Source organism: Colletotrichum paranaense, assembly GCF_030867605.1.
Source record: "Colletotrichum paranaense strain IMI 384185 chromosome Unknown Scaffold_5.1, whole genome shotgun sequence".
Taxonomy (NCBI): Eukaryota; Fungi; Ascomycota; class Sordariomycetes; order Glomerellales; family Glomerellaceae; genus Colletotrichum; species Colletotrichum paranaense.
The window spans coordinates 338584-361195 of NW_026848963.1; the positions used below are offsets into that span (position 1 = coordinate 338584).

Genomic DNA, 22612 nt, shown 5'->3' on the forward strand with positions numbered 1-22612 from the left:
GGGGACGGGAACGGAGAGCGGGCGGGATGACGGGGGATGACGGTGTGGTTCGCGCCAGGGAGGTGGAAGAGTTTCCCGTAGTTGGGTACGCAGTACGGAGTGGGAGGGCGTGGAAGGGGAAGGGGTGTCAGGGACCAGGTTCAGGATTCCGGCGAAGGAGGGCGGACGAGGGGCCGAATCGATCGGCGAGGGTGGTTTCGCGCGTGGTCAGGCCAGGTTCGAGGTGGTATTGGATCCCGAGGCGTGCGGCTGCGACTGCTGCGTTGCGTTGCGGTTGCGATTTGCGTGGGTGAGTTATGAATAGAGTGCTAGATGCCGGTGAGGGATATGGAGTGTGTGCGTATCTGCGTTGGTGCGTCGAGTGGTGCAGCTGAATGAATTGTTTGCTTTGTCTTGCTCTCTCTCTCTCTCTCTCCCTCGCGGGTACCTTGCGCAAGTAAGGTAAGGTACGGTACTTTGCTGAATGAAGTCTGCAAGCCAAGGATGGATACAATGGAGTTGCTGCTACCCCCCTTGCCTAAGGTAAGGTACGAATACAAAGTTGAGTTGGTTTGTGTGTGTACTTGGGTGCGTATGTGCTTGGTTTGCGTGGTTGGTGGTTGCGTCGTGCTGCTCGCTTGAATCCTGGTTGGACCCGATGCGCGAACTTGCTCAATTGCCCCCCCTTGCTTGACACTCTGACTTGCTTTTGCAGCAGCTTACGGCTTTCGTCTGCCCAGTCTCAAGTCTCCGGTTGGTCGATCGTAGGCCACGAGGCCACTTTTCCCCCCTTTGCCACGGCCCACGGGTTTGCTGCTAAGCAGATGTGGTGTGCTGGTGCTGGTGCTGGTGCTGGTGCTGGTGCTGCTGATGGCGCTGCTGCAAGGCGGAAATAGGACCGGTTCACTGGACTGAAGGTTGATCTCAATCCCCTTCCGATAGGTACTAGGTAGGATACCTAGACGAATGGCACACGCAGCCTGTAGGAACCGCAGGTTAAGATTAGCTCAAGGCCCCTGGGTTGCGGCACTTGACGCAGAATGCGATTCGGACAGATTGGGGCTAGTCGTCAGCCTGCAGGTTGGAGTTTAATCAAGACTGGAGAAACGCGGAGCTTGGAGTTGCTTTGGTTCAAAAGTGTAAAAGACGTTGCGTCGCGGGCGGGTTTCGTTCTTTGGAGAGGGGGGGGAATTTGAGTTGCTGTTGCTCCAGCCTTCGGCGTGCTTGATGTAGGACGGGGGTTCGTGACGGTGGGTGATACAGATAGGTGGGATGGACAGAAAGAGAGGATCGTCAGGTTTATCCGGGACGTATTGATTTTATTATGGGTTTGTTGTATTTGTTTTTGTTTTGTTGCTGCTTCGGAGTGAGAAAGTGGATGTCAACTATGTCCAGGATGATGTTCGGAGACGGACGGGGGTGTTGGATCGTCCAGGCAAAGTCCCAAAAACTGTGAGGACGTAGTACGGGGTAGTGAGCAAGGGAAAAAGATGTCCAGAGAAATGGATGTCGTGCGTTTTTTGTTTGTTCTATTCTCTACAACCCCTCCCAGAGAATATGTAGGGACTATCCGCAGTCTCCTTGCCGGTGTGGGTTAGGTGAGGGGATGGTTCATGTAGCACAGAGCTATTCGTAAGGTACAGACAGAAACAAACAATCCACCTGACGTATGCGAACTTGAAATAGCGATTATCCGCGGAAAATGTCTGCACCGTCCGTTCGCAGCTGTGGTTCCTTTCTTTGTGTAGCCGACGATCTCGGGGCACCCCCTAAACACCTGAAGTAGGTAAGGTAGGTAGTATTGTTGGTGCTTGGGACTGGAGAACTTGGCGGTCGGGTACTTTCTGAGACCTGTTTTGGCGGGGTTCGGAGGTTTTGAAAAAGGCTAAAAGAGTACCCGAATTCCAACAAAAATAATGACGAGAGTGAATAAAAAAAAAAAAGTTGTGTCTGGAATTAACTCGGGCAGAAAATAATCCCAAACATGATAAGACGACACAAATAGCTGGTGCTACTATAGAAATCTGGAGGATGGAAGGTCCTACCACCCTCTAGGAACTAATCAGTTATCTACTAACAATTTCTTAACACATCAGCTCCGTGTCCAAGCTGCGTTTATCCCTGTGATTGTTACTGTATGCTGATCACCGTTCGTGGTCTGTAGATAGGTACACAGGTGATCTTCTGCCGGGTTATCTCATGTTTGCCTGCACGGTGTTTCCCCAAGCAGTATTCCGAACATCTTAGAAAGGAAAGGCATTGGAAGATGCAAATGCCATTTCGTTTGCGCTTGCTCACTGCCATACTTCGAGATGTAGCTTCGTAAAAGGAACATAAACGTATGGAGAATGCGCCTCTCACAGACATCCGTCAAACAGCAACTCGCAGCTAAACTTGGTACCTCATCATCACGTCCGAGTTGCACACCGGAGCAAAGGTATCTGCAAGCCACATTCATCTTTGCGACGCAGATACTCGACACAGATACTCGACACAGATATTCGACACCGAAATGGCTTCGGGAAAAGGCCATGGCTGCACGGGAAATGTTCTAGGGGCCAGCTTACCGAATTATTCCTCAGCCGTGCTAACCACGAATGCATGGAAGCTTTCCTATCCAGGTGGTTCTGCTCCATTTCCCGGCGCTTCTTCACCGAGGTACTAAATAAGTCTGATTCCATCGTGAAACTTCTCCCCCTCTCTCTTCAACCCCTCTTGCCCACCTATCCATTATCTGTAACACCCGTGAGCAGCGGGAACAACAACAACATCCATCATCCGCAATGCATACCAATTACCTTGCGATAGATATCAAGCAAGGCAATGTTGACGATTGGCCAATCCTCCCCGGGGTCAAGCAGATCATCTGCTCCCGAGCGCCCACAGACACCGAGCCGTTGCTTCTAAATATCGGAGTCTACCACCGCGCAGCGCCCAAAGCGCAGACTCGACAACAAGAGCACGGCACACACACAACGCAGCACATGCCCTCCCTTGATCCTTCTCCTCCTCCTCCTTCTCCTCCCGGAAGCCTCTGGGCCTTCCTATCAGTCTCAGTCCCATACCTAGGCAGCTTGGTCTCCCCGCGTAGACCCTGAAACATTCCAGAAGCTCGAGTCCCACGTGGTGAACGGACTCCCGGCCAAGGACCATACCACCCTTGAATCCCACCACCCGCACCATTTCACCCACACGATTGGGCTTGTTATCCGAATGGCTACCTTAGCTAGGTAGTCAGAAGAAAACGCCATCTTCTTCGTTCAAGAAAGAAAGATCAATGTCACAATCCGAGAGGGCCACGCTAGGGAGCACTGATCACACACTGATACAGATTTGGACCCGCAGCCGGGTTAGATGAGACGGAAAGGAAAAGATGAGCTCAACGTCGATCAGCCGCTCTCCCGCACCATGCGCTCCCGCAAACTTCAACGGGGAGTTCATCCGCTTTGGATGAGCCAAAAGCTGGTGGCTGCTTCGAATATGGTTCTACGCTATCACAAGCCCGCTTCAGATGGGAAACCTGGTGGCGGCTCCTTCGAGGCGCAATCGAACGAACTCGTCCCGGTCTCTGTTATTCAGAATCGTCATTACATTACGACTACCGCGTTCTATGTTTCACAAGCTACCACGCGAAGAAACCTTTCCGTGGAATCCTCACGCCGCCATAAGCGTAGCCGCCGGGACCAGCCCCGACGAAGCCGTCGTCGCGCAAACACACCCCTGTCCAGCAATACTCGTCACAGGCGGGCTCGTACACGTGGAATACGGCTCATGCGCCGCAAATGTCGGCACCGGCACCGGCGCCACGACCTCGGCTTTCACAAACACGGGAATAATCTGGCCCGTCGACAGCCGGAAAGCGCGGTGATTCAGCGCCTTCAGGAGCTTGGTGATCTCGCCCGAGTGGCTGGTGATGCTCAACCACGTCTTGTCGTCGGTGCGGAAGACGTCGTCCAGCACGGCTTTCGACCGCGCGTCCTGTGCGTCGCTCGTCTCGCTCTCGTTGCGGCGCCAGAGGGGGTCGTATTCCGCGAACCCCGGCTCGAATTCGAAAGACGGGAAGGTCGAGGCGATGTAGGTCTTGTTGGAGCGCCAGTTGCAGGTGTGCACCGTCATGCCCTCGCGGAAGCCTTCCTTGACGACGGGGATGAAGGGGTGCTCGTCCGCGGGGATGGGGATGTCGCCAAAGGTGATATTGGCGGTGTAGCCACAGCGGATCAGGGGGCTGGTGTAGTAGGACTCGAAGTAGGGCATCTTCTGGGTCGCGTAGCGGTCCTTGAAGTAGGCGTTTGCCTTGAGAGCTTCGTTTGCGCCAGCCGGGGTCAGGAGGGGATCGGCCCAGCGTGCGGTGGCGTTGCCGTCTTGTTCGGCCCAGTAGCACTGTGGTCACGTTAGCTGCGGTAGCCCCTTGGTTTCCGGTGGTGCTGGGCGGCATGTTCTCACGTTCCAGGCGGGAGTGCCGTAGAATGACTCGGCGGCGTTGTGCCAGCCCTCACCATGGCGGCCCATGAAGAGCAGCTTGTACTGAACGCTGTCGCTCTTGCGGCAGCCAGAGTTCAGGTACTGGACCCAGTGGTCGAAACGCTGCCATTGGGTCTTGACGCCCTCGGGGTCGAAGTGCTTGTCTGTTGGGTACGTCCGGTTGATGAGACCAAAGTTGACCGCGGCCTATGGCAGGTTCGTTAGTAACAGGTTCGCATCGGAATGTTTCCCAAGGCAGGCAAAACGTACATAGTCGAAGCCGGTCGGATCAGTGCTGTTGTCGTCCTGCAAAAAGTACCCAGGAACAGACGTGTACTTGATGTCCTTTCCCTCGGCCTCTGGCCAGGCGGCGAGGGCGAGAGGTGCGAGAGCGAGGACGGAAGACAGCACGAGACCCTTCATCATGGCGGAGGTGCTTGTCGAGAGAATGAGCAAGAGGGCTGGAGCTGGAGAGAGCTACATCGCGGCGTCGCATGCGGGGAGGGAGAGAGCTCTGGATAAATAGCACCGAGATGGAGAAGACCGACGATCCCCGCTCCAAGACCCCAGTCATTTCTTCATGGACCATTGATGCGCCATGCCGGGGCAGATTGCCTAGATGGAGTACCGGTGACTCGCCAGACTCAGATTCGAGATGTCGTCCGAAGAAAACTGGCATCCGGGGGACTGGAAAGTTGCGGGTGGTGAAAGATGGTAATCCCTGGCGGTGACCAATGGATGCATCACTTATTGCACGTGGGCGCCTGTAATGGCCTGGGTTCCTGGCAGCGGATGAGACCCAACCACGTTTTTGTTGTTATTCCTGGCTAATTTCGTTTACTTCGATGGAGACAACAAATAGTTGATTGAGGCTCATCTATGGCATCTTGCCAGTATTGGTAGATGGCTGGACCAGCCAGAGTCATCAGTGAGAATTGTCAGGTCTGGGTGGACATCCTGCCCTCCCTAACCATAGCTTCTAGGGCACATTTTTTGCGCATCGTTGCATGATCAAGGCGCCTAGAAGATGGTTCTGGGTAGAGATGGGCAGGAATTCATTGAATAAAGGGAGGCTTCACGACAATAAGTTAAGTTATCAGACGCTGCGGCAGAAGCGTTTATACAAACGTTTGTCAGAAACACGTGCCAATCCGTCCATCTGATGTTTTTGTTGGTGCTACTACGTGCAGTAAGGTAGGTACGTAGATGGGGACAGGGGAAGAACCGTTGGGACGGGATGAATGACAGCGGGCAACACGACAGCCAAACATGTGAACCTCGAGGGCTGGCGGGGACCTTACAGTGGACCTGGGACCTGATTCACCAGAAAAAGGCCCCGTGAGCGCCGTGGCGTGGCCGGTCCGGCCGCTGGAAAGCTCTGGTGGGTCTCGGCTATCGCAGTGGCGCTGGAACCTCGCCAATCACACGGCGCCGCTACGGGAGCGGGACATCGCGACCTGAGCCATTGACATGCCGTCCTTCAAGGCTCAATCAAACCTCATGTGAAATTCGCCCAGTCGGTGAAACTTTGTTGACGCAACACCAGCAGGTCATTATCACAAGACTTTTTTGTGCATTCATTACCTAGCAGTCTTAAGGTCCCTGAGATCCTGGAGAATCAGCGATACATTGGGTCCCCTCCAACTCCCACATCATCAAACCATCATGGTCAACTCCGACCCTGAATACCCACCCGGCGAGCCAGCCCCTGAGATTCTGGAGGAGCGCATCTGGATCGATGGCTGCTTCGACTTTTTCCACCACGGTAAGTCTACTGTCACGCATACTTCACAGCTTCAAAGACTGATCATCACAGGCCATGCTGGAGCCATCGTGCAAGCCCGCCAATTAGGCAGCGAGCTCTACATCGGCGTCCACTCTGATGAGTCCATTCTCGAGAACAAGGGCCCAACAGTCATGACCCTCCAAGAGCGGTACATCTCTCTACTCTGCTTCACAGCACTTTACTAACATTCACAAAAGTCTGGCCGCCGTCGACGCTTGCCGCTGGGTCACAAAATCCATCGGTCAGGCCCCCTACGTGACGCAGCTCGACTGGATCAGCCACTACGGCTGCAAGTACGTCGTCCACGGCGACGACATCACCTCGGACGCTGACGGCTACGACTGCTACCGCTTCGTCAAGGAGGCTGGCCGCTTCAAGGTCGTCAAGCGCACGCCCAGCATCTCCACCACCGACCTCGTCGGCCGCATGCTCCTCTGCACAAAGACGCATTTTATCAAATCCCTGGAGAATCTCTTGTCCGGCGATGAGGGTCAGGGCCAGGGTGCCGCCTCCCGGGACGAGATCAAGGCCGAGGCCGAGGCCCTGACGGAGCGGATGAAGCTGTACGCTACCGACGAGACGGGGAAGAATCCCGGCGTCGAGGTGTGGTTCTGGGCTGCGTCGGGGGAAGCAAAGGCTGAGGCCACGGTCGAGGAGAAGGGTGTGTTTTCGCGGTTCTTGCCGGGAAAGGGGCCGCAGATCGGTCAACGCGTCGTCTACGTCGATGGCGGTTTCGATTTGTTTTCCAGCGGGCACATTGAGTTCCTCCGCCGGGTTGTCGAGGCCGAGGAGGAGCTGGCGCGCGGGGAAGGGTGGTATTCGGAGCAGGCCGTCAACGAGCGCGTCAGCAAGGGCGGCGATTATCCGCCTGCGTACGTCGTGGCGGGTATTCATTCTGACGAGGAGATTAACCACTGGAAGGGCATCAACTATCCCATCATGAACATTTACGAGCGCGGTCTCTGCGTGTTGCAGTGCAGGGTAGGTCCTTCAACAGCCATGATGGACGGCTTCGAGCATGACTGTTCAAGTAGCGATGTGCTAACGACTAGTATTGCAGTACGTCAACGCCGTCGTCTTCGGCGCTCCATTCTCCCCGACAAAGGCCTACCTCACGTCTCTGCCGTGGGGCACGCCGGACGCCGTGTACCACGGCCCGACGGCCTTTATGCCGCTGACGTACGACCCGTACACGGCGCCCAAGGAGATGGGCATCATGCGGGCGGTGGGCGAGCACGAATTTGCGAGTGTCAACGCGGGGACGATTGTGCAGCGCATCATGAGGAGCCGCGACATGTACGAGGAGCGGCAGCGCAAGAAGGGCATCAAGGCCGAGGGGGAGTCTGCGGCGCGCGGCAGGGAGATTCTCGAGGAGGAGCAGGCGGCGCGGGAGGCGGATAGGGCGCGGCAGTGAGATTGTGTGTGTGTGTGTGTGTGTGTGTGTGTGTGTGTATCATGGGTCTATAGGAGGAGCATCATTATGAGGCGGTAGCATGTTTACATTTGGATACCTCGAGTAGTAGCATTCATTAGGTTGAAGGGCAGAATGGATTGGCCTTCAACAGGTCACGAGCTGAAGAAAGGGAACTACCGAATGATACCTGGAGAGAGTACTGGAAACCACAGACAGTGAAATGTTACTTTAGTATACTTACCACGACGCGTCTGCTAGTTTCCGCGTGTCATTGCTTGGGATGTCTCGGTTGGGCATATGTGGGTGAGTCTGGGTGTGCGTGAAAGTGTGTCTCACAAGGATGAACGGCGTCTTTTACATTCTTTCCAGACCGCCTCTCTGTGAATGATATAGCGTGATAGGTAGGTAGGTAGTCAGACACACACTGCGCAGACAAGTGCGAACCAAAAGATTGGCGCCGCGATCTAAGGGGAAGAAACGAGACATGGCCGGTGCCAAGCCACGTACCTAAGAAGAGCGTAGGCAAGGTACCCCGCGATTTGCAGGTCAAGTGACCAGAGGTCAGTGAACCGGGCGTCTGCGCCCGTCTTGTTGGTTCAACCCCAGAAGGTCCGTCCAGGTTGTGTTGCAGGGCTGAGACGTTTGGGCTGTTTGTGTTGTTGCTTCCGCACTTGTTCGAGAGCAGGCCGGGCAAGTTGAGGTTCGTAAAGGTAAGGCGAGGTACTTTGATGTTTTTATTGGATTAAAAATCGGTTGGGGATAAGCAGCTGCCAGATCTGGGCATCCATCTCGTCATATGTAGGTAAGATATTTCCCATTGTCTCTCCGTGCTGACCGGGGAGAAGATGGAGAGTGTGTGTGTGAAGGAAACCGTGGAAGACGATCCGGGCCTCCGGCAACCAACCCAGAAGTATGCATGCAGGAGGTTCGCATTGGTGGTGCATCGTGTGTGAGAAGATGTACAGTGCCAGGAGACGCTAGGTACACCTGCCTCAATGGTTACACTCGGCACCTTGAGGGATCTCGCCTCCGCCAACCCAACCGATACGATCCAATGTTCGAGAAGGAAATTCGGGTTGGGATCTGTTGAAGAGATTTGAACGATGGAGGGGGAAAGCACGAGGCGGGGAGCACGGGGGGTTGCTACCTACCTGACCATTGGGACTGAAAGAGAAGGAAAGCAGTGGTCAACTGTGCGGCGTGCCTTCCATTGCGGTTACTCGGACTTGATTCCCCACGTCATCGCCTACACTCGGCTATCCGCGGGAGGGGTAACATGGGAAACCGAGAATGGAAGGGACAACTGACAAGGAAGGACCAGATAGCGATTACACTTGCTTCCAATTCCGCTCTTTGGTTGACCTCGCCTTCCTCCACGGCAAGTAAATGAGGTACCTCAATGCATGTATCTTTCAGCTGCACGCCTCTCAACAACAACAGTTGAACCCTTGACATCTTGGCGACGAACTTGACGATGTGAATTCCGCACTCTCCTTTCCGTCATATTCGCGAATCGCGAGGTCCCGAGGCCAAATGTGCACTTACGACTCATCCTCCCGAAAAGACAACGCCATCATCACCGGGGATGACCTCAATTGACTCGATCGGCCGCATCAAAACCCTGTCGGGCCATGTCAATAGTTGTCAACCCAAAGGGCAAAAAGGGCGGACTGGACAAGTAGGGCGCGCTTGATCATTGCGATGTCGGACCTCGCCCATGTTCATCCCCTGAATATGACAACATACTCGCTGCACCCGGAACGATGCTGATCGGGTCGCCAATGTGTTCGGAGTCATCGTTTGTTGCGTTCGAGCGAGGTCGAATGAGACATCGAAACAACATCTACACTAGCCGAACTCCAAGTCCGATGCTGAAGCCATGCACACCACAGTACATACACTACGACAATTGGAGTGCAGCACCGTTCGGCTTCGGACCGCGCGCACCAAAGCCGCAATGGGGCGCAAGGACGTCGACCGACTGGAGCCGTGCCCGGCCGACGGCTTGTGGTGGGACAAACTGGAGGTGCATCGCCTTCTCGTACAGCATTCCCTCCCGTCAGGCAGTTCCCTGCTACACTTTGGACCGGCGCTGCTACTGCCGCTGCTGCTTGCTGTATTGCGTTGCGGTGTACGACAGCATGTACCTGACGCGCCATTGACTAACAAACCATGCTCCGACGAATGGGCGACCGCGGCTTGACCTCTTGTTTCGTCACAGAATTTTTTTCGATCATGTCCCTTGCAACAAGTCGCATCTTTGCTGGTCTTCAGACGCTGCGCAGTCACGGCAGTATTATCTGTAGCCATCTCGAGGTGGGATGGCCCCGGCTCTAGCGGATAACTGTGGGATCCGAATTTTCTTTCAGGTCTTTTTTTCCCTTCTTCTTGGCCATCCTCAGACTCGGATTGGTAGTCTGGTAACTGGCTTATCTCTGAAGAACGGCATGTCCGTGTGGGGACTCGAGCAGCAAGACAATCCTTCCTCGATCAAAGGACGGGCTTCGATTCGATCATCGCCCGACGCACTGGCAAAAGTTGGAAAGGGCGAGAGATGAGATGAGATGTGAGAGAAACAGTCCCATCCCATCCCGGATCCCCCAAAGTTCAAACCGCTGCCACCGACGCTTCACAATTGCTCACGCGCTGGTGGGTCCCGGCCCGGCTCCACTCCATCGATAGAAAAAAAAAAAGTACGCGGGCTCGGCATTGCCATCCCTCGACGTTGAACATCGGCACAACGCTCTACAGAGTCCAGAATTACTGTCCTCTACTCGGTGTGGTACCTACAGAATAATAAGACAATGGCGGAAGGGAAATCTCAAGGGGCTTACGGCGCTGCCTCCATCTGGCGACCTTTCCGCATGTGGATCCCCCGGGCAAGCGACGGCATACCAACGACAAAAAGCCATGCAGCATACCGGCCGCCTTGGCTTGAAAGTTCCAGTCCACCATCTTCCCGTGGTCCACCATCCATCCATGATCGATCCATGACTTGACTAGGGCATGGATCAATTTCTGAACCGTTGGCGTCTGCTGGTCTCTTTTCTTGCACGCATCTGGTTTACTTCGTGCCCTCTGGCAACCACCCATGGAACCAACGACACGGAGTATCCGTACCCAGCAACCACTTCAGACGGACGGGTTTGCTTGTTCCTCTTTTCTTTCCGTGTGTATGTAGGCATTCGTACCACCTTGCCTTACATCACACACCTTAAGGTACTCTGCGAGGTATCATCCTCCCCTTACCCTTCCCACCCCATCCACATCCATGCTCCATGCACTGCACAGGTCAAATTCTCCATGATGTTCCCTGTTATCTGAAAACGCCCTTTCCAAGACCGGACCCGCTGCCCCTCTGCATTGGCCCTTGAGTCACCTGCTCCATCTGTCACTAGAACCTTGAGCCAAGCCAAACTGTGACAAACCCGTCCTACTTAAGCTCTTGCCGTCACTCCTACAACTTGACCCCGTGGCTTTGTTCTCTTCCTTCTCCATCTTAAGCCGAATCTTTTCCTCCCTGTGTCTTTCCTCTTACATAGACACATATTGCTTGTGTCTTTTCTCTAGCCAGTGCTACTATCTGTTACTTGGTTCAAGTAACGGCAAATCGACCCCTCGACCCCGCCAACTCCGAGATTCTTCATATATCCACTACATCGGTCTCTCACACAAACATCAGACTAAGCTCAACAACCACAATGGCTCCCGGCACCATCTCTCCCGGTCTGCACCATGGCAACCAGGACATCGATCTGACATCGTCCGCCATCGAGCATAAGCTCGAGGCCATTCCCAATGGCAAGGCTTCCAACGGCACCAAGCCCGCCTACCAGGAGCTCGACGCCTCCAAGCTCATTTACAACCGTACCCAGAACCCGCGTGCCGTCCCCGATCCTGCCTCCGCCAACGCTGGCTCCGAGACCATCGCCACCGACCACATGGTCGCTGCCACCTGGAAGGTCGGCACTGGCTGGTCCACCCCGGAGCTGAAGCCCTACGGCCCCATCTCCCTCATGCCGACTGCCTCCGTCCTGCACTACGCCACCGAATGCTTCGAGGGTCTCAAGGTCTTCCGCGGCTTTGACGGCAAGCTTCGCCTGTTCCGCCCTGACCGCAACTGCGAGCGCATGCTCATGTCCTCCACCCGCATCGCCCTGCCGTCCTTCCCTCCCGCCGAACTCGAGAAGCTCATCATCGCCCTCATGGCCGTCGACGGCCCCAAGTGGCTGCCTCGCGAGCGTCCCGGATCCTTCCTCTACCTCCGCCCTACTATGATCGGAACCCAGCCCCAGCTCGGCGTTCAGGCACCTTCCGAGGCCATGCTCTACATCATCTGCACCTATATGCCTGTCATGGACTCTCCCGTCGGCGGCATGAAGCTCCACACGAGTCCCGAGGATATGGTTCGCGCCTGGGTAGGTGGATTCGGCTACGCCAAGGTCGGTGCCAACTACGGCCCTTCTCTGCTGGCTACTGTCGAGGCCCGCAGCCGTGGGTTCGGCCAGATTCTCTGGCTGTACGGACAGGAGCAGTACTGCACCGAGGCCGGTGCCAGCAACTTCTTTGTTGTGTGGAAGAACAAGGAGACCGGCAGGACGGAGATCATTACCGCGCCTCTCGACGACAGATTGATACTCGACGGTGTCACGAGACGCAGCGTTCTCCAGCTCGCCCGCGAGCGCCTCGGCGACAGCGTCGACATTGTTGAGCGCAGATACACCATCGATGAGGTCATCCAGGCTCACGAGGAGGGTCGCATCGTCGAGTCCTTTGCCGCCGGTACTGCTGTAAGTTTTGATCATTGCTTCCTCTCGCCCAGACGACTTGCTAATGCCATCTCAGTTCTTCATCTGCCCCATCTCCCTGATCCACCACCGTGGCAAGGATGCCAACATGGGCATGGGCGGCGAAGGTGTCGGTGGCGAGTACACCCTCCAGATCAAGAAGTGGATGAAGGACATCATGTACGGTGGCGAGCAGCACGAGTGGGGCGTCGTCGTCCAGGAGGAGCAGTAGACGGATCTGCTCAGACGAACAAGAGGAAGAAAAGAGACGAGAGATACGGTTGAGGAAACGGCATTAGCCCTGGTCTGAGAACGACTGGGGCTCGGGTTATGAGATTCAATCATGGCTGGGGCGTTGTATGGCATTTTGCACACCAAAATTCGGCGTTTGCATTGTTGGGTTAACAAGTACCAGAAGAAGTGGTGCATGGTTTGGTAAACTTAGAGAACTACCGTAGCATCAAAATTCACAGGATTAATATGATCATTGGAGACAGTCTCGCGTTTGCTTGCTGAGGAAGTGAAGAATACTCGTTTTGAGGAGTCAACTGATAGTACTTGGGCAAGACTCAATCTGAGCTCGCATACAAGTTTTCACTCTCCCAATGTATTGCGCCAGTAGTGGCTGAACAATGTGCATGATGATGAGGCATAGTCTTGATGAGCGAGCCGCCTTTTACTAGCTCAGCAAATTCACTTTCTTCAGGGCGATAAGTTCCTTTGACGACTGCACCATAACGATTGACGTCTAGCATACTTTCTCTCTTCATCAGCCGCGTAGTTAGAGCCCACAGAGCTGTTTGTAAGTCTGTTGCTTGGGTCCACTTCGGTGCCTTACTTTCTGCAAGATACATATCCATTAACATCCAACAGCCGCTCTGATTCTCGCTCAAGAGAGTAGATAAATCCAAAACATATCCAGGGTTCCTTCCAAAGTTGGAAAACACAGCTGTATCTTCCATCAAACCCATCTCCCTTTTCTTTCCCCCCCAACTTTCAACCTCCCCTGCTCCCACCACCACACTCCTGCCTCTTCCCAAACCCTTCCGTCTCCATCTCGTAATCCGGCGGGAACCGCGCGTTCTGGCGCTCAATCATGTCGGCGGCATCGTACAAGTCCACCTTGCTCTCGTCGATGGTGCTCCCGACGGGGTGTTCCGCTTCGCTGTTGAACATGAAGAAGGTGTTTGGGGCTGGCGCCTGACCGACGGCGCACTTAGTGTCGGCGACGACCTTGTTGTTGGCGTCGGCGCAAAAGACTTTTCCTGCTGCTGCTGAAACGCTGCGGGCGCCGAGGAAGGCGAGAGCTGCGGCTTGGAGGCCTGGTAGGGCGATGTGTTGACTCTTCATTGTTGGTTGCTTTTTGTCTTCGAAGGAGTGAGTGACACGGCGTGACTGGGTCGCTTATATAATGAGTGACGCGTGTTGTTTTGTAAGTACAGAATGGCTGGAGTTGATCCTTAAACGAGTGACTTCAAGCAAGGCCCTTGAGGTAGTCCAAGCAAGGAGCTGAGGATGAGGAGCGAGCAAGGAGGATTTCGAAAACAGATACTTATAATCATCTTGCCTTCTCCCACGAACTGATCTTCATTGTCTCGAATGACCTCAATCAACTATACTTTGAATATAGTACCAACTGTTCAAGCTGACTCGCCTCATAATGCAAATGTAGAAGCTAAAGGTTGAGTTGAACAATCACAACTCGCCGAAAGTTGTCTTTGAGCAGCGACTCTTGGGCAGTTAGACACATTCGGAGCATCCGGGCTTTGCCAAGACCGCCGGCGAGTTCAGACGGGCGCATATCATATACGAAGATCAACTTACGGATAAACACCATCAATCCATTCTACCAATTTGAAGTCGCGGGGGCTAAACAACATCGGGCAGAAGAATGCAAATGAAAAAGCAGAATTTATGTATCAGACTTTAGACTTTGCTCGGGCTTGTAGTTTCCAAGCACTCGGATTGAGGCACATATCGCTTGTGTCAGTGTTCATCCCATGACTCCGAGAACCGAGAGGTTTGACAGGGGATGCCGGAAGACCAGCAGTTTGACTAAGCTCATGCCAAGCGTGTAGTTAAAGTACTTCACACTTTCTCACGTCATTCGTTGTTTACGACTCACGACGGAGGAAAGATCATCATCGCTTTTGATTGAGCCAAGACAACTCTAAACAAGTACTTCTATTTCTACTAGTTGGAACAACCATGATGCTCATTTCCATCAGGTTGAGTGAATTCTTGGAAGTCTATAACTCTATGTGTCTATTAATGATCAGCACTTTACAGAATTATTGTGGTCAGTTCTTACACGTATAGAGGCTTTCAAGAGACTGAATCAGTTCGGAACGGAATATTTTGGGAGAATATTTATCAAGACTCGAAGTTCTCATTTCTGCAAGCCATTGTCCATCCCCCAGCTCCAATCACCACGGAATAGTCACTCTTTTCAATCCCTTCCAAATTCCTGCCACCCTTCTCCTTCATGATCAACCTTTTCTCAGAACATACACGGCAAGAAACCACAATCGTTATTAAATCACAGATTGGTCTTCTCTCATAGTAAGTCTTTAGCCTTCAGCCACTTCAAATCCATCACTCACATGCCACCTCGTAGATGCGTCCCCCATCAAACCTCTCAGCCACCACCCTTATAGCCGTCGCCAGCCTCGCCCAAGCCCAAAATTGTGTCGAGAACGGTCCCACAGGCGACGCCATCACCGGCTTCAGGTTCTCGGGGACATGCGAATCCTGGCAGTGGTTCTCGCGCGATAAAGGCACGCAGGTCAAACTTCAGCCGGACTGCTTCCTGCGGCAGACGTTCCCCAACGCCACGCCCGTGGGCCACGTGTGTATCCAGCTCGAGAGCGGAGGCCACAAGTGCTTCTCGGCGCCGGGGGCGGGGGCGCCGCAGTGTAGGGTGCCGGATGACTTTTGTTCGGGTATTCAGAACATGTGGGGATGGTAAGACGGCCATTGTCACACAGGATTGCTATTTTGCTCGTTTAAAACTAGCTGCAGCGATTTTATAGGGGCCGAAACGGTGTTGTGAGTTGTGACTACCTAGAAAGTTTTTCTATTCGGGAGGTGGTACCACCTAGCTTCGATACCAGCCGATCAGAGCGGGTCTTCCGGTGCATACTTGTCCGGCGTCCACTTAGGTGCGACCGGCAGTTGCTGATATAGATTGCCAAATACGAACATATACAATGGACTAATCCTGAATTCCTAACTGTTAACACGTGCAGTCATCGTGTAAAAGCCCCAATTCGACTGAGCACAACGGCAGCTTTCCCCTTCATCTAACGTGGTCTGGGTTGACTGTCATCAATTTCACTTTCTATTCTACCGTCAAATTCATACTGACATTGCCGTGCTTAACGAGCCGTTCATTCCCTGCATTGTCCAGATTTTGGGTGGGAGCATTCCCGGCCCGCTGACGTGCCCAGGACATAGTAACCCAGAGTCCAGATCCATGCCATTATTGGCACAAGTAAACACAGAGATCGGTCTCGGGCGGATTCGTGTTGTGCTCGAAGAACATCTCACTAACCCAACCTCGATGGTAGGTCTTGTGGTTGATGACATGAAGAAACATGCCACCCAAAGTCATCTCTGCAGGTGTGCCGTTGACGTAATTGAACTTGGATCGCTTGCTGAAGCTTTCCTCATCTTGCCTGGTCGCCCAGTCGATGTACCACTGGTTGACCTCAAACTGCTTTTCGACCAACTCCTCAAATTTCGGGTATAACAGATCACGGCGGGTCGAGAAGCCGTGGTCCTCTTCGAGTAGATGTGCACGCCAGATCAGGTCGACCTGATGATTGTGGTTGAGTGTGCCCATCATGGACTTGAAAAGAGTTGTGCGCGGCTGATAGACCGCCCCAGACGGCAGCTGTTTTTGAATCGCTGCGAAAAGTACTTGGTCGGCCCAGTTGTTATACTTGGCAAGCATAACAGCCGTCTCCCTTGTGAGCATGGTGCGTGGTGGTCTGTTGTGAGATTCGCAGCAAGATTGGCAGGGAACAAATTGAATATTGAGGGTGTTTAATGTGATCTTGACTTCCGTGTAGGGGCAGTGTAGTTATATAACGCTAGATCTCACGATAATATTCAGCCGACAAACTTGTGAACGATACAAATTGGATTGCCTTTAGGGTTTGCTCGTTTTCCATCTTTCAACTGCTCCTCTTCCTTGCTTTGTCATCCTCCCTTGGACTTACCCCTCTAATGACATGAAGACTCATGGCGCCTGAATGTATACTTTGCATGGATGGATTGATAAGCATGACGTGGAAATCGCTCATGTGCCGGCGGGAGGCGTCTTTTTTTTGCTGGTTCGTCGGTCTCCAATCTGTTTGCTGAATGGGCCGCCGGCTTGACTATGGTGGCTTGTTACGCCTCGGCAGCCGCCGGCCAATTCGATCACAAGGTATATAAAGCGGAACCACTTGTGTATCAGCGGTTTCAGTCCTATCGAACGATCAGTACGTTTGAGACTTGGTCAATTTCAGGTCTCAGCCCTCCATCTTAGAGACAACTCAACGTAAGTGACACGGTACAGGACCCCTTCTAGGCCCTGGGATACAATATGGCTTGATAGTTTCAAACGAGTAAGACAGTCTTGCAATTGCATACTAATGAATGCTAGTTTAACAACCCACGTATCATGATTTCAATCGAAGACTCTGACAGAATAGCGACAACGGCGGCAGATTATCACATCTCTGCTCGCGGCGCTGAAGGATTGCTTTTACGCGATGTTTGGGGCCCCCGAGAGAAGTCCATGGGCAACCCGTGGAGTCCAGAAAACCCCAATGGGACGCAAGTAGCCATGCATCACATTCCTTTCGTCAAGACTTACACTACTTAGTGTCATCCTCCGCCTAGCCGAGAATAGTCTGATGCACAATGAGATCGCGGATTTCATTAAACAAGAGGTAAAACCTGAACCTTGCCAGGATGATTCATCTCTGAGATCGAAACGTATAGGTCACCGTTCTTCCAGTGAATCACTTGACTTACAGCACTGGACCACGAGGATCGCACCGCCTACGCCTTGCAGCCGCGAACTTCCTAACAGACGAATTCAAGCCCCGAAGATCTCTTGGTATTGACAACATTCTCATCACCCCAGGCCTGGCTAGTGCTATTGATGCACTGGCTTGGACTTTCTGCGATGAAGGAGATGCTATATTGATTCCACAGCCATTGTATAACGGATTTATAGTCGACGCCTTGAACCGTAGTAACGTTCAGGTGATTGGTGTTTCCTACACTGGAGTTGAAGGATACACGACCCTTGACGATTTGTTCGACCCTGAAGTCAACAGGAAAGCCATAGCTAAGGCGCTTGACAGAGCCAAAATCAACGGTATCAAAGTCAAGGCTTTAATAATTTCCAAGTCAGTTGTCTATCCTAAATTCCTCTGAGTGCAGGAGGACGAGAAAATACTCACCAACCCGTAGCCCCCACAACCCTCTAGGAAGATGCTACGTTTGTTCTCCTCAGTCCAAACTCTCTCAGGCACTAATTGCAATAGCCACCCGAGACTTTGAAAGTCTTTGCCCGGGCATGTGGCAAGAACGACCTACACTTCATCTCTGATGAGATCTATGCCAAGTCAACATTTCCAAATCCGGCCATTCGCGACGCTGTCCCTTTCCTATCAACACTCTCTCTTGATTTTAGCGGAATTCTCGACTCAACTCGCCACCATATCCTCTACGGCGCTAGCAAGGACTTCTGCGCCAATGGCTTACGTCTTGGACTTGTATGTACCAGGAACGAGGGGGTTATGGGAGCGCTATCTAGTATCAGGTATGCATGCCCGCCAGACCTGACTGGATGAATCATCTAAGTAAGATAAAAGTATCTTCTCGTGGTCACCGCACCTCATCCAGGATGTGTGGGCTGCTATGATGGAAAACAAATCCTGGCTCGCTGCGTTTACGGCGGAGAAAGCAGAGCGCATGGTCGTCAACCACCGTATCACAACCTCATTTTTGCGCGAGCATGATATTCGGTACTTCGACACGTAAGTGTGGCAGTTGAGATACTTCGGAATCACTAGACTAATCATTCTGTGTGAAGAAATGCTGGACTCTTTATTTGGGTAGACCTTAGACATATGATCACGTCGCCAAAGGACCCGCAGCATCAACTCATGCTTGACTCCTCGGACATTGAATCCACTTTGGAAAAGACCTGCAAACAGCGCGAGGTACAAATCGCCGATATCTGCATGAAGCATGGAGTTTTGGTTGCACCAGGTCACGTGTATGTGGCGGAGGAATATGGGTGGTTTCGGCTAACGTTCACAGTCGGCAAAGATGCTTTGCAAGAAGGTCTGAAACGCTTTTTGGAGGCATTGAAAGAGGCAGAAGCATACACGCCGCAGGCCTGAATGACTATTATCATTCAAACCGTCCCTATCGTTACAGGTTTTGTGAGCTAGAATGGCGTAAAAGCGAGGTAATGCAACGAAACAACTGTCACTGAAACAACTGCACCTGGTTTCTTCAGCATTTTTCTTCCTCACCGTTACTCAAGACATCTAGCCGAATCGGCTGACATCGGTGCGTGGGTACCTAGCAGTTCTTAGCTGACATTGGCCCAACGTAAGCCGGGCCGGACCGACAGAGACCTTCTTTGGTCATGCCAGTCCATGTTTCCCAGAAGTGAAGTAGCGTGCTACCTCCAACCGTCTAGTGTCAAATACCTCATGGTTTCAATTAATATTGTACCGCATCGTGTGATTTCCTTGAAAGCTAAGTCTTGTTAAGGTTGATCTCTTGCGCCTGGAGAGCCGGAATAAACCACTAGGTCAATCATTGCCACTGCATTGTATGCGAGACCGAGCACTTCAAGGGCCAATTCCGAGATCGTGGCAGCCGATTGAAACGGTCTCTAGATCGGAGCATCGTTGAAACCTGATGACGGGGCATGGTCACCTCTGGGAAAATTATCTTGGCACAACGATCCCCATCGACGGTACAGGTTGTTGGGGAATCATTATGGGTTCGTGCCCTGGGGATGGCTACAGGTTTCAGTGATATTGGATCCTGTGGACCTCTAGGCATGACTAATGAGATGGATCTAGAGAGCACTCCGTGGTAGAGCCGGTGGGAGGTCTACATACACGACACGATCAACACCAATCATTCCCCGGCCCCGGTGGGTTTTGACAAGGTCGTGATGATCCCGGGGCGGCAGGGCGAGTCTGGCGGACGGAGATGAACAACTCCCCGTCCGGACCGTAGGGTCGTTAAGTGTCCGTTTGCGGCAATAAGATTCAACTCGCGACCTCTTGGTCGAATCACGGAGTATCACATGGAGAGTCTGCCGTCTTCTGATACAACAACTTTGATCTTCCGATACCATCAAGACCAAGTCTTACGCTAAGCCTTACGCGCTTAACCATGACCTTCAAGATCGTCATTGTCGGCGGTAGCGTCGCTGGCTTGGCGCTCGCCAACATGCTCGAGAAGTTCAACATTGACTATGTTGTTCTCGAAGCCTATCCTGAGATTGCCCCCCAGGTTGGAGCCAGTATTGGACTATTGCCCAATGGCTTGCGGATTCTCGATCAGCTCGGTTGTTACGAAGCGTACCGGGCCAAAGCTGAGGACCAAGTATACCAACACGCCTACCTCAGGCGAGAGAATGGTGAAATCTTCAGCTACCAACATGATTTGATGGACATGTGGGAGAAAATGTAAGTGGCTTGTGGAGTTTTGCGAATCACAACTGACAATAGAACAGGTTAGGATATCCAATGATCTTCATCGACAGGCAGATGCTTATTCAAGTTCTGTACGAGAACTTGGAACACAAGGATAGAGTGCTCACTTCTCAACGAGTTGTATCCGTGAAATTTACCGAATCTGGTGCTCTTGTCACCACCAAAGACAACAAGGTCTTCAGCGGGGATATTGTCGTCGGAGCTGATGGAATCCACAGCACGGTAAGGAAGGAGATGTGGCGACAAGCGCCGACCGGATACTTCCCCCTGGATGAGGAATCCAAGGTCCCTGCCTCCACTTTGTGTGTCTTTGGCATCTCTCACAGGCCCAAGGCATACCCCGGAGCCAGTCAGCACAACACGATGTCGCCTGGTCATAGCTACTTTGTAATGGCTGCGCCGGGAGACCGCGTGTACTGGTTTTTGTTCATGGAGTTGAAGACTCTCTATGGCAGAGATATCCCGAGGTATGTTATCACTTGCAAGTCTAGAAGACTGGAATTGATCTCCTTCCACAGGTATACCAAGGCCGACGAGGAGCGTATTATCAAGCAGCACTGGGACGACCAGATTCTGGAAAACATGACACTTGGTGACCTTTACGAGAAACGTATTGCTACGACGCTGGCGCCGCTTCAAACCTATGTCTTTGAGAAGTGGCACTACAAGAGGGCCATCACCATCGGAGATTCTGCACACAAGGTCGGTACCCAACGCGTGAATGCTACTGAGGGAAAGTGCGTCAATAGGACAATTGCTGATTGACGTTATCGAATAGGTCGATCCCGTGACGGGTCAAGGCGGTAATGGAGCAATCGAATCAGCTGCACATCTGGTCAACGCCTTGTTGCGCAACCTTGACCAGACCCCCGGTGGTCTTAGTGAGAAGCAGTTGGAGAGCATCTTTGCTGAGGTGCAAGAAAAGCGCTTTGTAAGTGACAAGTCATACTCAATGAAGACATGAGGTCTCGCGACGAACTCGGAGGCTGATCTTGGCCGTTCATTTGGATAGGAACGTGCTCAACACATTGTCAAGCAAGGCTACTGGCTCCAGGATGCCTTCACGCTACGAACCAGAATGGGCAAGATGATTGCGCGTTACTTGATGCCTTTGCTGGGCTCTTTCGGAGTCGTCTACCGAGGCGTCGAGTTCTGCGCCCCCGCAACGAAGCTGGAGAGACTAGAAGTGCCTCATCGTCCTAGAGCGGTGTTGTTCGAGGATGAGTTGCCAGCGAAGCCACTCAAGGGCTTGGGCAGTCTGAACAAGCTCTTCTCTGTCGCATTCATGTGTATACTCTGTGCCATCGCGGCAGGGGTGTTGCGTCTGCCTAGGAGCCTGGAGACGCTGGTCGACGTCCTGTGCTCTTCCACCCATGGAGATGCGTCGATGCTGCCGGCTATCGAGTTCATGACCAACACTGCAGCGCTCATTGCTCTCGCCTTGGCTGATTTGAACCGCGTGGGAAACCAGCTGACATCTGTGACCTTGTAAGTTGATCCCCAGCTATCACAGCCGATGTATTCGGGCAGACTCCCCCAAGAGCAGACTAACGCGGAGGCACTGAACCCCAGAATCGTAATCTTTACCATCTTCAACAACACGCTCGGCCCAGGTGGGTTTGCCCCAATTTCTTGTGTCTTTGCTCATTGGTCTTGCAACACCATTGTCGGCAGACACGTTCCCCTCGAGAACGCCAAGAGGGTGTTGCCCATCACGGCCGCGGGATATCTCCTACCCGCAGCCGTCGCGCTGTATCGCCAGGACGCAAACTCAATCAACATCTGGCGCAATGCGCCAATACTGTGCTTCTTGTTGGCTAGGAGTCTCTCTGTGTTTGGACTACAATCTGGATCTCAGCAACCTGAGAACGAAGAGACCAAGTTACAGAGCACGAGAGAAAAGTACCAAAACATGTTCGCCAAGGCAGATCTCCCGGTTCTTGGCCTTGTCTACTACACGACTCTGGCAATCTCCGCAGTCATCCATCTCACCAATGTTGCTCTCTTCGGTTTGAAGTACAGCTTGTTTGGTGGTGAGAACGCGGCCCTGATGGCTCTGGGTCTGTCGAAGCTGGATATTCTGATCTTCACGTTCTGTTCGCTGCTGCTTGCCCTCGGCACGGCGCCGTGGAGTTTGCGACTTTGCGGATACATCAACACGAAGAAAGCCTTGACTCAGGCCGCAGCAGTGATTCTGGGATCGGCCGTTGTTGGTCCCGCGGCAACGCTCGCAGGTATTACTGCGTATCGTGAGGGTATTGTCGCAGGTCTAAGCCAGTAGAGACATGTTGATGGAGGGCAGAGTCAAACATGGCTCCTATCAAAACTTCCCTGGTGGATGCAAACTACCATACCGAGACCCAATCAAGGGCCTTGGGTGCTTGCCTCGAAGCAGCCCTTGTAAATCAGATAGATTCGTTCATGTGTCATTTTTCCACAA

The 22612-nt window shown here is 52.9% G+C and overlaps 11 protein-coding genes across 11 annotated transcripts; 7 read left to right on the top strand and 4 right to left on the bottom strand.

The window, feature by feature from the left end:
• Positions 1–492: 492 nt before the first annotated feature.
• On the top strand, positions 493–875 carry CPAR01_06415 (uncharacterized protein; the record flags this gene model as incomplete). The annotated part of the gene is made up of 2 exons (XM_060490687.1): positions 493–527; positions 695–875. The coding sequence occupies 2 exons, from the start codon at positions 493–495 to the stop codon at positions 873–875; spliced, it is 216 nt and encodes a 71-aa protein (XP_060349561.1).
• Positions 876–2762: 1887 nt separating this feature from the next.
• On the top strand, positions 2763–3077 carry CPAR01_06416 (uncharacterized protein; the record flags this gene model as incomplete). Its single annotated transcript, XM_060490688.1, has 1 exon — positions 2763–3077. The coding sequence occupies one exon, from the start codon at positions 2763–2765 to the stop codon at positions 3075–3077; it is 315 nt and encodes a 104-aa protein (XP_060349562.1).
• Positions 3078–3633: 556 nt separating this feature from the next.
• On the bottom strand, positions 3634–4863 carry CPAR01_06417 (phosphoglycerate mutase; the record flags this gene model as incomplete). The annotated part of the gene is made up of 3 exons (XM_060490689.1): positions 3634–4359; positions 4423–4647; positions 4711–4863. 3 exons carry the CDS (start codon positions 4861–4863, stop codon positions 3634–3636), a joined length of 1104 nt encoding a protein of 367 aa, XP_060349563.1.
• A 1242-nt stretch (positions 4864–6105) lies between these two features.
• On the top strand, positions 6106–7640 carry CPAR01_06418 (cytidylyltransferase; the record flags this gene model as incomplete). Its single annotated transcript, XM_060490690.1, has 4 exons — positions 6106–6205; positions 6257–6374; positions 6424–7207; positions 7287–7640. 4 exons carry the CDS (start codon positions 6106–6108, stop codon positions 7638–7640), a joined length of 1356 nt encoding a protein of 451 aa, XP_060349564.1.
• A 3701-nt stretch (positions 7641–11341) lies between these two features.
• Positions 11342–12659, top strand: CPAR01_06419 (branched-chain amino acid aminotransferase; the record flags this gene model as incomplete). Its single annotated transcript, XM_060490691.1, has 2 exons — positions 11342–12430; positions 12486–12659. The coding sequence occupies 2 exons, from the start codon at positions 11342–11344 to the stop codon at positions 12657–12659; spliced, it is 1263 nt and encodes a 420-aa protein (XP_060349565.1).
• A 764-nt stretch (positions 12660–13423) lies between these two features.
• CPAR01_06420 (uncharacterized protein) lies at positions 13424–13777 on the bottom strand (the record flags this gene model as incomplete). The annotated part of the gene is made up of 1 exon (XM_060490692.1): positions 13424–13777. One exon carries the CDS (start codon positions 13775–13777, stop codon positions 13424–13426), a length of 354 nt encoding a protein of 117 aa, XP_060349566.1.
• A 1267-nt stretch (positions 13778–15044) lies between these two features.
• Positions 15045–15395, top strand: CPAR01_06421 (uncharacterized protein; the record flags this gene model as incomplete). The annotated part of the gene is made up of 1 exon (XM_060490693.1): positions 15045–15395. One exon carries the CDS (start codon positions 15045–15047, stop codon positions 15393–15395), a length of 351 nt encoding a protein of 116 aa, XP_060349567.1.
• Positions 15066–15404, bottom strand: CPAR01_06422 (uncharacterized protein; the record flags this gene model as incomplete). The annotated part of the gene is made up of 1 exon (XM_060490694.1): positions 15066–15404. One exon carries the CDS (start codon positions 15402–15404, stop codon positions 15066–15068), a length of 339 nt encoding a protein of 112 aa, XP_060349568.1.
• Positions 15405–15908: 504 nt separating this feature from the next.
• CPAR01_06423 (uncharacterized protein) lies at positions 15909–16406 on the bottom strand (the record flags this gene model as incomplete). Its single annotated transcript, XM_060490695.1, has 1 exon — positions 15909–16406. One exon carries the CDS (start codon positions 16404–16406, stop codon positions 15909–15911), a length of 498 nt encoding a protein of 165 aa, XP_060349569.1.
• A 690-nt stretch (positions 16407–17096) lies between these two features.
• On the top strand, positions 17097–18834 carry CPAR01_06424 (uncharacterized protein; the record flags this gene model as incomplete). Its single annotated transcript, XM_060490696.1, has 6 exons — positions 17097–17299; positions 17455–17832; positions 17897–17924; positions 17971–18248; positions 18301–18465; positions 18522–18834. The coding sequence occupies 6 exons, from the start codon at positions 17097–17099 to the stop codon at positions 18832–18834; spliced, it is 1365 nt and encodes a 454-aa protein (XP_060349570.1).
• A 1015-nt stretch (positions 18835–19849) lies between these two features.
• CPAR01_06425 (FAD binding domain-containing protein) lies at positions 19850–22453 on the top strand (the record flags this gene model as incomplete). Its single annotated transcript, XM_060490697.1, has 6 exons — positions 19850–20145; positions 20193–20639; positions 20691–20874; positions 20951–21103; positions 21209–21660; positions 21703–22453. The coding sequence occupies 6 exons, from the start codon at positions 19850–19852 to the stop codon at positions 22451–22453; spliced, it is 2283 nt and encodes a 760-aa protein (XP_060349571.1).
• Between the last annotated feature and the right edge of the window lie 159 nt (positions 22454–22612).